General features: G+C 44.5%; 1 protein-coding gene across 1 annotated transcript in view; it reads left to right on the top strand.

Moving 5' to 3' along the window:
* The window catches only part of BRCA2 (BRCA2 DNA repair associated), a 50,869-nt gene extending 37,291 nt beyond the window's left edge, over positions 1–13,578 (top strand). The window contains exons 19-26 of the mRNA XM_066582950.1: positions 101–245; positions 2,261–2,382; positions 4,390–4,591; positions 7,959–8,125; positions 8,202–8,340; positions 8,540–8,796; positions 10,118–10,243; positions 12,891–13,578. Of these exons, the coding sequence (XP_066439047.1) occupies positions 101–245; positions 2,261–2,382; positions 4,390–4,591; positions 7,959–8,125; positions 8,202–8,340; positions 8,540–8,796; positions 10,118–10,243; positions 12,891–13,394 (1,662 nt within the window). The 3' untranslated portion in view covers positions 13,395–13,578. The remainder of the gene's footprint in view (positions 1–100; positions 246–2,260; positions 2,383–4,389; positions 4,592–7,958; positions 8,126–8,201; positions 8,341–8,539; positions 8,797–10,117; positions 10,244–12,890) is intronic.
* The last annotated feature ends 3,615 nt before the right edge of the window (positions 13,579–17,193 follow it).

Here is a 17,193-nt window from a genome sequence, read left to right as displayed (position 1 = left end):
TTCTAGATCAGTGCTTTCTTAAAACACACATTGAAGAAAGCCTGATAAATTCGGTTTTGAGACCATTTTGAAATACACAAATATCTGTCTTTTCACACAGTGGATGGAAAAAATGGGCAATGGGACATATGTGTTTCGCAATGAGCGTGCCGAAGAAAGGGAGGCGGAAAGACACTGCTTGAGGCAACAGAAGAGTCTAGAGGTCTTATTTGTCAAAATTCAGGAAGACTATGAAAAGCGGCAAGGTAGGAAGTTCTACTAGAAGCAGGAAATAAGCTTTTGTTTTCATCCATTGGTATATGTTATGTGATCACAACTGAAGAATGGCTGCACATCTAGTTGATGAGTTTTTACCGAGATGGGTATTATGTAAGCCATCGTTTTCTGAGCGGACGCAGTACACAGAGAGGACAATGGTCATTTAGTTCCGCTTTTTCCTGGTGTTGAGCCTCTTTACAACTTCCCAAAATCCCACCTATTACTAGGGTTTGCCAATGCCAAACCTACATACACTTATTACATACGAAAAGAGACCCTTTCACAATGACAATACCATTCTGGATGGAAGCAGCAGGAGCAGTACTACACACCCCTGCAGGGAAATATATGACTGATGGTAATATTATATGGCCACCGTTCAAGTGAGCAGCTGACCATGTAAGACATATCAATTGCTCAAATCTACCAGACTTTGAGTGCGATTGGCTCATAAAGGGCAGTCTTGTGCCGAGGGACCCCCTTCTGTGATGTCTTATGACCCAATAGGGCATTTCGGCAGTAGTTGTCTTTGTAAAACAACCCTACTAATCCCTTCCTAACCTGCAATGTACTACCATGTTTCCCTCGAAAAAAAAGCTCTAGCATGATTTTTCAGGATTTTTGGGAAGGCTTGAAATATAGAACTTACCCTGAAAATAAGCCCTAGTTACAGTTCATAAATAAAGTCAATAGGAATGCATTAGGTGTGTGAAAAAGGGCGTAAAAACGCAATTGCTGCATTTTTACTGCGCTTTTCATGCAGGTCAACCGAGTCACTTACACAGTAGGCTCAGTCCAGGTCCTTCCTGCTGCTCACCAGAGCCCCAACGCAGTACTTGGCCGTCCACACCAGATCACTTCCTGGTTAGGGATTCATAAATCCCGCCTACACTAAGCGATGGCTGGAGAGCAGCGGGAAGATCCTGGACCAAGCCTGATGGCTAAGTGACTTGGCTGACCAAAATAAGACATCCCCTGAAAATAAGCCCTAGCGCATCTTTTGTAGCAAAAATTTAAATAAGAGCCTGTCTTATTTTTGGAGAAACACTGTATTACGTCGTAGCAGCAATGCACTTAATTTGAACTGCCATAATACTACTTTGCAGTGATATGGCACAGGAGGTGTGCTTGTACGATCACTTATAATTGCTTTAACAGCCCAGATCAGAGATGGCTCTGAACCTGACTGTTTAACCTCTTAGATGTAAGGCTCAATAGCGACGGTGGCAACTAAGTAGTTTTACAGAGGTAGGGCGTGCCATCAGAAAGTCCATTGCTACCCATGCAACATGATTGCTTGGTGCTGATGGGTTACTATGGCAGCTGGAGGTGTAGCAATGGCCGCCTGGCTTATTTCCCTTGAAAAAGGTAATGTAGGATTCATTACATACCACAAAATGGTTTAATTAAAACATAGAACCCGTTCTGCAAAAAACAATCAAACTGTTACAATTAAACTGACGGAAAAATTTGCTGCATCCTTAAGAGCCACAATAGGCGCATCCTTAATGGGTTAAGGCCTCCTGTCCACGGGCGATTCTTCATTGCGTTATCTGCGGCGATAATCCGTACGCAGGTAACGCATGAAGCGTACTTCATTGGATAACTATGGAAAACGCAGCCCGATGAACACGAGCAGAAATCCGACGCAATTTTCCACTCGTGTATAAAAAAACACGGCATTCTGCGATGAACCTATCATAATGACAGGTTAATCGCGGAAAATCATGGTGATTTTAAGTGTTCTCCCACGGCAGAAATCCGCTTGCGTTAAACTGCAATGCTCGGTGGACAGGCGGCCTAAATGTATTTTGATCTATTTAATAACAGAACTGTGATCCGTTTCTACATGAAGATTTGGTGTTTATTGGAATCCATGATTGGTTTGGTGCCACATCTGTACATAATGACTGACAGTCCCACGGTTACAATATATCAGAATGTTACCACTTAACCGCTTGTTACAATAACGCAGCTAATACACATGTATACGATTTTGTAGCTTGCTCTGCTAAAAGAAGACCAAGACATCAGTCTTTAAGTGAACCACAGATCCGCGCGCTTCAGGATGGTGCCGAGCTCTGCGAAGCCCTGCAGAATGAGTCTGACCCCGGCTACCTCGAGGTATGAGTTATAATGGCGGCTGCGAGGAAGACTGTAAAAATGAAAGGGACTAGAAGTGAATGGCGCTATAAATTCCAGTTTCTCCCGGGAAGTGGTATTTTGTGCCGCCCTCCTAGCAGTAAGTATGGCCTCTTTCTTTCAACCATTTAATAGCCCTGTCAGGAGCTCGGCGGCAGGACTGTTACTGAGAGCCATCTGTCCTGAGATGATGGCTGGCAATTCTAAGTGAATCCTGCCTCCTTGTTACTTCAGTAGTAGAGAAGCTGAGCTGCACCTCAGATCTGTATCAGACGTTCTAGACATCTAAATGGGGTTATTTGTGTGTGGATTCTTGCCAGCCCCATTTAGGTGACTAGAACTGATTTTCAGCAACAAATCGGTGTATAAATATACCTGTCGGATGCATTCACATATGGCGGATTTACTGCAGTGGACAAATCCACACCATTTGCTGTGGATATTGATGCGGATCTGCAGCAGACGTCACCCCTTCAATTGAAAGGGTTAAATTTGCTGTGGATCCACATCAAAATCCACCACGTGTGAAGAAAGCCTTGGGCCTCCGGCATACGGGCACATTTGAGTCGATGTGCTGTCCATGCTAATTCACGGCACAGAGATCCATTGTAGCCTGTGGGGCTCTGCGCACTGCCATTTTTCATGTGGAGATTTAGTGTATGCAAATGCATGTCAATGTGTGGGCCATCCGTGTATCAGCACACGGACAGGGGGTCTGTGTGGTGTCTGATGTGAGTTGCTCCCGAATCTCTTGGGTGTAACTCTCGCATTTGGCAAGTATGCGCCTGGCCTTAAGGGCGTCTTCAGACGACCGTATAGCGGCTGGGTTTTTACGCCTGCCTGATATACGGCGTCCCTCTCTGCAGGGGGAAAAGGCTGGAAGAGCTTGGAGCAGTGCATGGAGTTCCCACCCCTCGCCACTATTTGCAATGGGCGGGGGTGGGGCTAAGTTCAGGGACGTAGCTCTGCCCCCTCCCACTGCAAATAGTGTTGAGGGGCGGAGAGGGGGCGGGAGCTCAGTGCACTCTTCTAGCCTCCTCCCCCTGCAGAGAAGGACGCCATATATCGGCTGGGCGTGAAAACCCAGCCGATATACGGTCGTTTGAATGCGCCCTACAGTGGTTGTACCAAGATTGCAATTTACATAGGATAAGGGATAACTTGCTGATTTGGCGGCAGTCTCACAGCTGAAACCCTCGCCAATTTCTTAAACGGGACCCCAATCTGTTGTGCCTGTCACTATGAGGGTTGTTTCTCTCACCCCCCCCCCCTTCCCCCCTGCAGTGATGTCGGCATGAAGGGAGCGCTAGCAGCATATACGCTGTCGGTGCTCCATTCATTTCAATGGGGCTGAAGGAGATATTTGAGCGGGTGTCACTCAGCTATCTCCGCAGCTCCACTGAAAGTGAATGGAGCGCTCCATTCAGTCTCCCTCTCACTACTGGGGGTGGCAGTAACATGGCAGCCTATAGGTGACACAAGTCTTTGTATGCCTGTACAGTTGCAGATGTTGGAACTTTCCTACAGAGGCATATCGACATGCTTGTTCCATTTGTTTTTACACTGGCTGAGAATAGTCTTAAAGGGACAGACGATCGCTAACACAGTTGTTTGTCCCCATAGACCAGCTGTACACGCAGGGAGATGTACTGTTGGTCAGCGGGCATACTCATGCTTGCCTAAACGAGCCGATCGGCGGACAAACAAGTGTTTGCTCGTTCATTGGCCGACTGTTGATCCCTTTACACAGCCCGATTGTCAGGTGAACGAGTGTTCAGAGGAACTCTTAGGCTCGCTAATCAGACTGTGTAAAAGAACCATCAGACAAAAACTCCATTCAATTTTTGGTGCCATTTTTCCCAGCAGCCCCTTGGGTGTGGGCACAACACAAACAGTCTATTAGTGACTGACCCACCTTATATAATGGACCTTGACTGATGAAACTGTTCTGCAGCACTTGCTGAATTACTAATGTTTCCACTTTCGCAGTCGTGCCTAAGTAGTGATCAGCTGAGGGCCCTGAATCATCACAGACAGTTACTAAATGATAAGCGGCACGCTGAGATCCAGGCGGAGTTCAGGAAAGCCGTTGAGTCCTCTGAACAGGAAGCTGGCAGCGGTGCGCGGAGGGATGTCACTCCGGTGTGGAAGATGCGGATTGTGGATTACAAAGACCAGGACTCGGCCTCAGGTCTGTTTTCACTCCCATGATTTTGTTTTACAATGTTTTTTTGAACTTCCCGACTATCTTGTAATATTTTTCCCCCAGAAACTGATTATATGAATTTCAGGATGCCCAATTTAAGGGCTATTCCCATAAAAGTCTGATTGAATAACCAATGGAAAGAACCAAGCAGGGCTGTGCTGAGCTGTTTCCATAACTCCCATAGAAGTAGTTACATAAACCGTGCAGCCCAGCAATCTACGCTGTTTCCACAGCTCCCTACTTACGGAAACAACAAAGCTCTCTGTGCTACATGGTTTATGTAACTCCCATTCATTTCTATGGGAGATACGGAAAGGACGTAGTACTGCTCTGTACTCCCAGCTGCCTCATATGGAGGTGTATTCCCATCGCAGCTGTGAAATGAGGACTAGAGGGTTGTCTCATCACAGTGCATTTCTGTATTGAAGTTGATCTGGCGATCAAAAGGAGCTCCAGTCCACCATACATTTATCCTCCAGAAGCCAAGCTGTGAAGATGAAATATTACATGCCAGTCATTCAAATGGTACCCCCTTTTGCAGCGACTCTTTACTCCTTACTTATTTTAACCCTTTCCAATCTGTTGTAGTAATAAAAATATAAATGTGTTTCTTAAATCCACCAATGCAAATATATTCATATATCCACCTTCATAGAAAATAGCTAGTAGTGAAATGGTTAACTGGTTCAATACTGGACCCTGTGTGTGTGCGCTGCATTCTTGTGCTAGTATGTGCAATACACTCCTACACACAAGTTCCCAAGTCTTAACAAGGTCTACAGATGTGTTTCTTATGAGAAAGACTTGTGATGCCCACCGCTCATAAAAGGAGGGCTGCTCCTTATCTCATCCCAGATTGGAATATTAATAAAGTCTAATCTTGGGTATATAGGAATTACGTGTTCACATAGCAACATACACCTGGAGCGTAAACATATGTTAATCATCAGTGTCGTTACATACTAGGCCAATCATAAGTTGTTATGATGATGGGAGGGGTATGCGTGTAATTGGTGCGTCATATTCAAGTATAACTGTATTGTACTTCCTTTCAATAAAGTAGAAGGGTATGGGGGCTCGCGGGGAGTATCCGTGAGTTCAAATACATATATTTATGCATGAAGTTTCTCATTACCAATCTGGAGCAAACCAGTGAAATCTTCAGGAATATGATTAATTCCCATAACAAATCCAATTTTGGATTCAGGGTTACCTAAAAGGCTTTCTCTTTTTGCTGTTATACAATGGTGCCATCTGCTGACTAAAGTCAGTGTGTGTGTGCGTCAGAGAGGCTCCGACAGTCGAGTGGTTGGCAATAGACAGTAAGAATACCCTGCCGGACGTCTTCTGACATTGGAGCTATACAAGCTTCAATCAGAATGTAGGAAGAGTCAGACAGTGGATTGGAAAGGGTTAAAGAGGTTGTCCAGTTACCGGACAATGTTCCCATGATAGCTGCAACTGCGTTAAAATGCCAAAAACATCAGTACTTACCAGTCCTCTACAGTGGGGATTCAGAGCTGTAGCACCACCGTTCGTTGTGAAAAATATTGTCAGAAGACGTCAGGTGAGTCCTACAGCCAATCAGATACTGCAGGGTCACCATTTTGAACTTCTGGCGTTACGGCACCCTGGATGTGAATGCTGATGTCAGGAGAACGTCTGGTAATGCTGCAGCCTCTGATTGGCTGCAGTGGTCACCTGACTTCCTGTGATGACATCTTGCACAACAAACACCTGGTGGATGTTGGGCCTGCTGTGCTGGAGCTCTGCTGCAGAGGACAGGCACGTACTGCTCCTTTTGTTTTAACCCCTTAAGGCTTTAATCCCAGCCGATTGCAGATGTACAGGGCGGGATTAAAGCAGGAACAAGTCGGTTGTCAGCTGTTAGTCACAGCTGAGAGCCCGGAGGAGAAGGGAGAAGCAGTTTTTAACCGCTTCTGCCTTCTCCTTTCCAAGGTAAATAGTGCTCAACTTGTATACTAAGTAGTGGGGAACATGTATGGCAAAAAAAATACTTACAAAAATGAGTTTAAAAAATTACATAACAAAATAAATAATATCAAATCATCTGAAAGGAAATGAGGAACCCATTCCTGTACATTATTTTAGTGTAAATTTACTCATTTTAAAAAAAACTGTAAATATTTAAAAACGAAAACATTTTTTTACCCCCAATAAAACTAAAAAAATGGGGGAAAAGTCAGTCAAAAAAAGATATATTAAAAACAGCAAAAATAATTTGGATGCTGAAGAAAAAAATTAGGGAAGTAAAACCATCACATGGGTAAAATCCCTAAAAAGTGTCTGGTCCTTTAGGTACAAAACAATCTGGTCCTAAAGGGGTTAATGCAGTTGCAGCTATCAGGGGAATGTTGTCCAGTAACAAGACACCCCCTTTAACCCTTTCCCATCCACTGTCTGACCTCTGAAGACATTAAGATTTAAAGGGGTTGTCCCGCGGCAGCAAGTGGGTCTATACACTTCTGCATGGCCATAATAATGCACTTTGTAATATACATTGTGCATTAATTATGAGCCATACAGAAGTTATAAAAAGTTTTTTACTTACCTGCTCCGTTGCTGGCGTCCTCGTCTCCATGGTGCCGACTAATTTTTGGCCTCCGATGGCCAAATTAGCCGCGCTTGCGCAGTCCGGGTCTTCAGCAGTCTTCTATGGAGCCGCTCGTGCCAGAGAGCGGCTCCGTGTAGCTCCGCCCCGTCACGTGCCGATTCCAGCCAATCAGGAGGCTGGAATCGGCAGTGGACCGCACAGAAGAGCTGCGGTCCACGAAGACAGAGGATCCCGGCGGCCATCTTCAGCGGTAAGTATTGAAGTCACCGGAGCGCGGGGATTAAGGTAAGCGCTCCGGTAAACTTTCTTTACTTCCCTGCATCGGGGTTGTCTCGCGCCGAACGGGGGGGGGGGGGGTTGAAAAAAAAAAAAACCCGTTTCGGCGCGGGACAACCCCTTTAAGGCTGCACAGCTCCGATGTTGGAAGACGTCCGTCGGGGTTCTCTTACTGTATATTGCCAGCCTCTCTGCTGTCGGAGCCTATCCAACGTGTCACCTCATGCAGTACTGGCTTTAGCCATCAGATAGCGCCCTTGTATAACAGTAGAAAAAGAGTAAGCTCCCTAGGAAAACCAGGATACAAATTGTATTGGAAAGGGTTAAAGTGTCCCCAATAGATGATTTTACCCCCTTGATACGTTTATGCCCGCTTAGATGTGATGTACATACCCTTGCATTATGTAAATGAGTGAACAGTGCAGACCGCTCGTCATAAACTTGGGTGCTCTGGGTGACACATTAATATTGTGAGGTCTGTATGTTCTATCCCTTCTACAGCCTACACATTAAACATATGGCGGCCGTTACCCGATGTTGTATCCTTGCTAAAGGAAGGGGGACGTTTCAAGATCTATCAGCTTGCAGCTTCCCAGTCAAAAGGAAAATGTGACGCGGCGGCGGTGCAGCTGACCGCTACCAAGAAGACGCAGTTCCAGCAACTGCAGGTGAGGGGGGCTGAGAGATGAGCCATTGCTGGCGGGGTTATATATATTACATATGTTCACTGCTGAATGTTGTCAGCCCCTACAGCATATCCTCCAGCAGATTTACACTGAGAGACAAGTGACAGAGTTCAGTCAGTTCCTGGAGCCTCACTTCACAGCGGACTATGGAGAGGTGGATGTGGTGGGACTGATCATCTCCACCCAACAAAAACCAGGTATGATCACATGTGAATGCAACCATGGATGCAGTGTAAAAACCCTTCCGCCGCCTTTCTGCCTTTTTATATTTCTTGAAATTCTCCATAATGTTTTCCAAAGTTCACTCTAAAGTGGAAAATATTAAGAAGTTAAGTTTTACCATGTGATCAATCTGTGTAATTCTATTTACAAATACAACTTTTGACCATTTTTTAGGTGCTGCTCCGCTGGTGTATTTGTCAGATGAAATGTGTAATGTTATGGCACTGAAGTTTAATACAGATCTGGGCCAGCTGGCCCTGGAAGAGCTCACCAGACCGTGCGGCTTCATCGCTGCTGCTAACCTTCGCTGGAGGTCGGAGTACATCTCTGGAGTTCCTGTAGTATTTGCTGGAGAAATGTCCTTTAGTGCAGCAAATCCCAAAGAGCAGCATCTACAAAAGGCTATACAGAAGCTTCGTCAGTCCATACAGGTAACTACAAGCGGAGATCTAAAGGAACCAGTACAGTATCAGAAATCCCTTTATTTGTGCTGTGTACATAGGATATAAAGGGGTTTTCCAGGCAAATACTACTGATAAACTATCCTCAGGATAGGTCATCAATAGATAATTGGCTGGGGTCTACCGTTCATGACCCGGAGCCGATCAGCTGTCAGTGCTCCAATATATAAGGGTGCAGAGTGGAAGCTGCTGCTGCTCCGCCCCCCCCTGTGTGTAGCAGCGCTGAAAGCAGGCACCCTATCAGCTGCTCAGCCGGGGTCCTGAGTGGTAGAACTCAGCCGATCAACTATTGATGACCCATCATTGTCATCAATAGTATTTTTTTTACCTGGAAAACCCCGTTAACCAGCTTGATCCACATTAAAGGAGGTTTACTGCCCAAACTATCTATGGAGGGCTTGACGTGCTGTAGTGGGACCTGTACTCACATCCCAGCACCATGCAGTGCCAATGGTATTCACCAGAGACCATCAGAATTTGTTCACACTGAGTACTTGTGACAGAGGTCAATGGGTCTGGAGACGCCACTGGTGATCATTATGCTGTCTGATAGCCAGCAATACCCTGACTGCTGTTAGATACCAGGGTGAGATCTTTAGCGTTATTGATAGACCTTATGCTGGTGCCATGGGCCCTGGGTTCCTCCTGATGCAGGACAGTGCTTGGCCTCCTGTGGCCAGAGGGTGTAGGCAGTTCTTGGGTGTTGAAGGCATTCATACTATTGACTGGCCCTAGCATTCCCCAGACCTGAATCCAATTGAGAACATCCTGTATCAATGCATCCGACACCACCAAGTAGTGCTATCAGTATATACTGTCCAGGAGCAGAATGATGCCCTGATCTAGGAGACGCCACAGGATACCGTCATCTCATCACTACTTGGTCACATCCCCAACCCTGTCCCAGTTCATCTCCGTGGCTATTGGTGCCCGGAATTACGGAAACAACCGAACTTGCTGTTTACGTATCTCCCAGAATTATGGAAACCACGTAGAACAGTCACTTTGGCTCTTCATGTACTCCAATGGTCACGGAGTTGGAATGGGATTGAGGGCCCTCCATTCTAGTGATGGGTGTAGGCCTACTGGTGGAACCCACATCTTTACAGCATTGCCTGGGGCTATGCCATAAATATCCGCAGTGGGAATACTCCTTAACAGAAAAAGCTTCTCTGTTGACGTGAAGACCCTACGGCACACGGCCCGCTCACCTTACACTACAGGCCATGTGCATTTTGTGTTAGCGCAGAAGAGAACTATAAATTAACCAAAGGATTTCCTGTACCTTCAGTACGTTCCAGAATTTTGCAGAGAAATAGAAAATAAACTGATGAACATTCTACAAACACGAAATCCACAGGAAAGAGTGTCCTTTCTGGAGCTGCGCTCTCATGTCGCTGCTGCAAGCAAATCTTCGGTAAGTTCGATTTTTGTTTGACATTGAAGGTTTTTTTCATGCAACACAAATAAATAGTTAATCTCAGAAATAAGCCGGTAATTGTACTGAAGAACATCGAATACAGTCTGATGAAGAGGTGACGTTTCTCACTGACAAGCCTCCATTTATATGAATAGCATATAAAGGTGTTCAAAAGTTTCCTGGCACATAAAAAACCCCCTAAAATGGCACACTATAATACCGAAAGATGCTGCTGTCACTATGGCTACTGCAAGTTCTTTGCTGCAGGTCCGCTGGCGCCTCCAAGTGATCACTGGTGGAGCAATAGTAGTGGCGACAATGGTGGAAATCTTGACATGTATCAAATTGGTGCAATGGCGTGATTAATTTGCTTGCTGTTTTACCAAAACCAGCACATCTCTAGTACGTTTTTAGTGCAATATTATTTGTCATTCCGCTCTTTTAATCTCTTGAGCACACGGCCAATTTTTAGTTTAACCTTTCAGTTTTTCCCACTTTCAAAAAAATCATAACTTTTTTTTTTTGATTTTTCCATCGGCATCGCTGTATGAGGGCCTAGTTTTTTGCGGCAGTTCTGTTTTTCAGTGGTACCATTTAACGTACCATATAACATGCTGAAAAACTTCTTTAAAAACATTCTAAAAGGGATGAAATGGGGTAAAAGTAATCCTGCTATTTTTGGGAGGTTCTTCTTATAGCATACAGGTTGTAGCAAAAACTACATGATCGCTTTATTCTCAGATCAATTATGCTGATGCTAGATTTAGGCTGGGCTCACGCGGGCGGATTCGCTATCTGCGTCCGTGGCAAAATGCGGACATTTTTAAAGCCTGTATTGGTGATTTTTCGCTCAGATTTGTGGATACAAATTGCGTATTCTGCAAGCAAAGGAAAAATCATAGCATGCTCTATTTTGCTGTGGATTCCACGCGGACCGCCTCCATGGGATCATTAGATTTCTAGCCAATGTGAGGCTATGCAGGACCACTGAGCCATGGTTCTATTAGGAATGTCGGTGGTCACAGCAATGATGTGGCTGTGTCTGCCTTTTTCTGTGTGGCGTCAGGCGCATGGGCAGAGGGGAGAACACACACACACCTTACCTTGTTTTACCTGGTCCTGCACCAGCGACCGCACTCAATATGACACACATTGTTACTATATCCTGTTGGGTAGATTACTCCTGAGCTGTCATTCATTATAAAACCACTGTTTATTGGTCCTGCATAGACATGGCCTCACATTGGCTAGACATCTAATGATCCCACCCACTCTCTATAAAAAAAAGCTGTCAGTGCAGCACTGCCTTCACTATAGCCTATCTGAGCTTCCTTGATAAAGCCTGTGAAACATGTTGAGAAGGCATGTGTTATATGTTTCTTTGGATGGGGTGCGGGATGGCTCTACTATGCCAAAAATGATTATACCTAGGCGTTGAGGCAGTCTTTTGGTTTGACAGAGACCTCTCTGACATCTCCAGCCTCTGTCACAACAGTGATTAATGTATAGTCAGGATAGCAGTTCACTGGAAGGTAATAATTCGGCTGCTTATATAGCGCCTCTATTAACTGACACCCTGTGCATCCCATTATTGGTTGCCAACAGTATGTAGTGTTTGGGGAAATGATGTAACTGTGTGAATATACTACTGGCTAAAGACAATTGCCCTCACAGCCTGCCTAGCAATATATATTTAGTTCATTTATGGACTTGGTAAGGATTTAGTTCAGCTACCTATTCCTCAATTTTAAAGTGTCTTTGTCTGTTTTGAGTGCATATATGTCAGTTAAGTATATAATTTTATATCCTTCCCTTTTGGAAGGGTATCGCCATCAGGCTATTTTTTTGCCTTTGGCACTTGTTTGTTAAAGGGGTTGTCCCGTGCCGAAACGTTTTTTTTTTTTTTTTTTTCAACACCCCCCCCCCGGTTCGGCGTGAGACAACCCCGATGCAGGGGTTAAAAAAGAACACCGGACAGTGAATCCCCGCGCTCCGGTGACTTCTTACTTACCTGGTGAAGATGGCCGCCGGGATCTTCTCCCTCGGTGGACCGCAGGGCTTCTGTGCGGTCCATTGCCGATTCCAGCCTCCTGATTGGCTGGAATCGGCACGTGACGGGGCGGAGCTACACGGAGCCCCATTGAGAAAAGAAGAAGACCCGGACTGCGCAAGCGCGTCTTAATTTGGCGATTAGACGCTGAAAATTAGACGGCTCCATGGAAACGAGGACGCTAGCAACGGAGCAGGTAAGTGAAAAACTTCTGATAACTTCTGTATGGCTCATAATTAATGCACAATGTACATTACAAAGTGCATTAATATGGCCATACAGAAGTGTATAACCCCACTTGCTGCCTCGGGTCAACCCCTTTAAGATATGTCACTGGTAAAATGGTTATGAGTTTTTGAAAGTGGGAATACCGGAACTGCAGAATGTTACCTGGACAAGGGAGCATCATGAAAAGGTAAAAAAAAAAAACTACTACTTCTTGCTCCAGCACTTGGGGGCTGTGGCCATCTAACCCCCTCACTCATTTTGGAGTTTATATGTGTTGGCAGTGTGTATGTGGGTGACACAAAGATTTGCAGATCTGTTAGATCTTTATACGTAATGGTTTTGCTTTAATCTCATTTTTACATTTAGATCAATACCCCCAAGATGCTGAAACTGATGGCGACACCTGACCGTAGTAACACTGTTTTGAGCACAAGTATTCTCACTGACCCAAAGACGTGCAAGAAGATGAAAGGGCTGGATTATCTTGGTCGAATACCATCCCCCGCTCCTCTAACTCCCATGGGGACATTACCTTCTCCTTCACTACAAAGGGCATTTCGGCCTCCTCGGAGTTTACATAAAGAAGATAGTCCATGTACAAAGACCAGTCTAAACACCGACTCTTGTACCCCAAGTAAACTAGAAGAAGGGTTTGTTACTGATGAAGAGCTGGCCATGATTGATACACAAGCCCTTGTATTAGGACTAGAAGGAGGTAGCAAAAGGAGCGCTCAGCAGGAAGCGGCAGAGACTCAGAAGAAAAGCCCCACCATCAACTGTCCTGCTAGTGAAGAGGCCCAGAAGACTCAAGAAGTAGGTCCAGCGCCTTTCCAGGGAAGACTGTGCAGGAAAAGAAAGGCGAAACCCTGAATGTGTAATATATGGCGTGTTCATAAAGAGGCGGGGTCTGTGTATAAAAAAGAGGCGGAGTCTGTATAGGTTCAACAAACTGTACATATATTTATAAAATGATTCTTTGTAAAATTTGGTTTCTTAAAAGTTCTGTGAATGTAGAAGAAAGGAGTAGAACATCTGGAAGTGATGCACAATCAATAAAAACATAATTCTACAAATGGCTTTGAATTGGTTAATAAGGAATGAATCGCAGCAAATTCTACAATTGTCGAAGATTTATAGAAAAATACATTTTGCAAATTAAGATATATATATTTTTCTTTATTCCCATCCATGTGATTGACAGTCAACCCGCAGTTATACAGCATTTCCCCACATTGCTTTCCATTTTAGGGTATATTCACATTTGTGTATTTTTCATCTGAAGGAGTGAACTCCGCGACATTCCTGACTCCTGTGAACACTCTCGGCCATGTTCACGCGGGGTGGATTTTCTACATGGAAAATCTGTGGCTACTGTTGTATATTTTGTTGTAGATGATCTGTGTATTTTCGGTGGAAAGACTCTCCAAATCTGCAGCTACTGGTGTAGTACTCGACTTGCTGTGGATTTTGGCTGCTCCATTGAAGTCTATGGCAGCAATCCACAGGTTTTCTGCACCAAATCCACTGCTGATATTGACATGCTGCAGATTTAAATTCCGCACTGCAGGTCAATATTCACACTGATTTAGTGCAGATTTCTTCCACCGTGTGAGGAAGAGATGTTCAAAATCTCCTCCAGATTGCTGCTATTGCAAAAGCTGCAGATTTTCTGTGTCTGTCTGCCATGTGTGAATACACCCTTGCAGGTTTTTTGTTTTTTCGGGTCTACATGTTGATGGCCACATAAATGTAAGGTGCACACAATTCAATATGTATAATGAAAATGCTCATTTTACATAGGGCTGGCCTGAGGCGTGTGCAGTTGTTACAAGGTACATCTGTCCTAAAAGAAAGGGGCAAAACCACTCCTGAAAGCCCAGGCCCATGGAGTCTGCACAAGATCACATTCTTAGTACCTTTAGGGCCCTTTTACGTGAAATTATTATCCTTAAGGCCGCCTGTCTACGCGAGAGGGGTGGGGGTGGGGGGTGGAGAACTGACAGGTCTCCGCGATGAGCCTATCTAACTGATAGGCTTACCTTGGAGAATCACGGCATGCCGCTATATTAATCACACGAGCCGAGAATCACTATGATTCTCCACTCGTGGACGTCAGCCTGTGCTTTTCATCGTTATCCTATGGAAAGTGTGTAATGTGATTTCCCCAGCGATTTATCACCACGGATTTCGCTATGACATCTCGCTCGTGGACAGGCAGCCTAAAAAGAAAACTCGTTGGATCATGGAATCTGAATAATAATTGTTCAGTGTAATCAGGGGCAACAGCTGAACGATCATCAATTTGTTTATATACAACATATAAACACAAGTCACTGTGTGTAAGACGTGATCGTTGAGTCGTTCCCAGTCACTTACATGGTCCCCTAAAAGAGCAAAACTCCAGTGAATGCTGAAAAAAGAAACCATTATCTGCGTGTGTAAGCTGATGGCATTTTATAGCAAACACGGCCATTGTTCACTCATCAAGGCGATATTTCACTCCATGCAAAAGGATCCTAACCTATGGAAATGCACGGATATATTCCATTGTTTAATTGTGGTGATGGGACACTATATGGTGTATTTGTACACGGTATGTTGGTAGTATTTGGTACAAGATGAGGGTGGGGGTGATAGAACAGACTGCACAGGCTGCCATCCAGCCCTCCTTTACAAACAGGACAAAGACAAAAGATTCAAGTGTTTTGTATTTCAGATATCACATTGTATTCTTCAGCATTGAAATGTCTGGTTGGCTTTTATGCTTCACAGCTGGCACCGCACTAAAGCCATCTTTTAGACAATGATTTTCGCTCAAAAATCGCTCAAAGCTGGCTTTTGAGTGATAAACGTTGTGTCTAACTGCACTTGCATCGTGCAGTTTTCGTTAACTCATCGCTGATCTTTCAGCATGCTGAAAGAGAACGATCAGCCTTATCAGGAATTCACAGCGGGATACAGCTGATACTATTGTTTCAGCTGTATCCCACTCTTTGAACACAGGCGGGGTATGAAGAACAGAGCGGTCTAGCTGTGTTCTGCATCCCCCGCTCGGCTGTATAACAGCCGGGCGCTCCGAGCAGGGAACAGCTTGATGCAGAAGACAAGCGGGGCCACCTCGCTTGTCTTCTGCGTCCTCCATTCGGAGCGCAGTGTGAACGTTTGAGCGATCACCTCGCACTGTAGTAAAAAGGCACACAACGATTAATACTCAAAAATCGCTCAAAAGATTTTTTGAGCAATAATAGTTGTCTAAACGAGGCTTTACCGGTTTATTCAAACTAGTTATTAAACGCCTGCATTATAATAAGGCCCCGAGGAACGAAGTCACGAGACAGACCCGCATGACTTCTATCAGTGTGCAAATCAGAAAGCTTAAAGATGTAAGTGAGGCCTTGTGCAGCGGGCTGCTTTGAACACCGACTGCTCTACTGGATCTCTGAGGTCTCATGGTTACATGATGTTTATCGCCCTCCGCCCTTCCCTCCTCCCCACTGGTCATTAGTTATACCACTTATTCCTCCTAACCCTAAGGCCGTATTGACATGACCATTGCTCTCACACAAGCTTTGTGCATTACAAGTTGTACAAAGCACTAATGGAAATACAACCCTTTATTTGCAGTGGGTGTATTTACTTGGGCGCTTTTTCTGTCATAGTAATGCTATGAAATAGATAAATCACAGTATGTGCAGTTTTTGGACAGTCTCTCCCATTATTCTCTATGGGAACACCTAAAAACATGGCGTCCTGCATTGCCAGTGCCTATGATCACTAATACAAGCGATAAGGAAGAGCAGGACAGAAGTCGTGCAATGCTTTATCATAGCGAGTAAATCTGCTGTTGTACAAGTCCCCTACAGGGACATAAAAAAAAAAAATTATGTAAAGAAAAATTAAAAAAAACTCTTTTGTACGTTTTCCAATATTAGCATAACATTTTTTTTTAACAATTGAAATCCCACATATTTGATATCGTCATATCTGTAACGACGCGTACAATAAGTTGAACACTTTTTACCCTGCACTGCAAAAAGCATTAAAAAAAACCCCTAAAAAACTGAGGCAAAATGCTTATAAAAGTGATCAAAAAGCTGTATGTACCCCAAAACGGTAGCAATAGAAACTACAGCTTGTCTCGGAAAAAATAAGCCCTCACAGAGCACCGCAGCAAGAAGGTGTGTGAAGACACCTATAGGTGGCGCTGCAGAGGTATTGTTCCATCTTCCTTATTTTCATATATTTCCCAGAGAAGCGTGGATGGCCTTATAAGCCTCCTCACTCACATCCTAGGTATCTCCACACCTGAGCGAATCCACGCTGAGCAGACTCTTAACCTCTCAAGGACACGGCTTATTTTGGCCCAAAGTATACAACGATATTTTAGGTGGATTTTTTTTTTTTTTTTGTACAGCGTAAATTCTATTGCATAGAAGGACATGATACATTTTCTTCTGCGGGTCGCTACGATTACAATAATACCAACATTTTTAGGTTTTTCCACTTTTGCACAATAACCCAATTGTGGGGAGGGGGGGGGGGGGATTCTTTCAATGTCCCAAGCCTTTTTTTATTTTTCCTTTTTTTTTTTTTTTTTTTTTCTGTGGGGGCTTTTTTTTTGCATGACGAGCTATAGTTTTTGATTAATACCATTTTGGGGTACATATGG

The sequence above is a fragment of the Eleutherodactylus coqui genome, chromosome 1 (assembly GCF_035609145.1).
Source record: "Eleutherodactylus coqui strain aEleCoq1 chromosome 1, aEleCoq1.hap1, whole genome shotgun sequence".
In the NCBI taxonomy this organism is placed as follows: Eukaryota; Metazoa; Chordata; class Amphibia; order Anura; family Eleutherodactylidae; genus Eleutherodactylus; species Eleutherodactylus coqui.
This window is presented reverse-complemented; position numbering and strand designations above follow the sequence as displayed.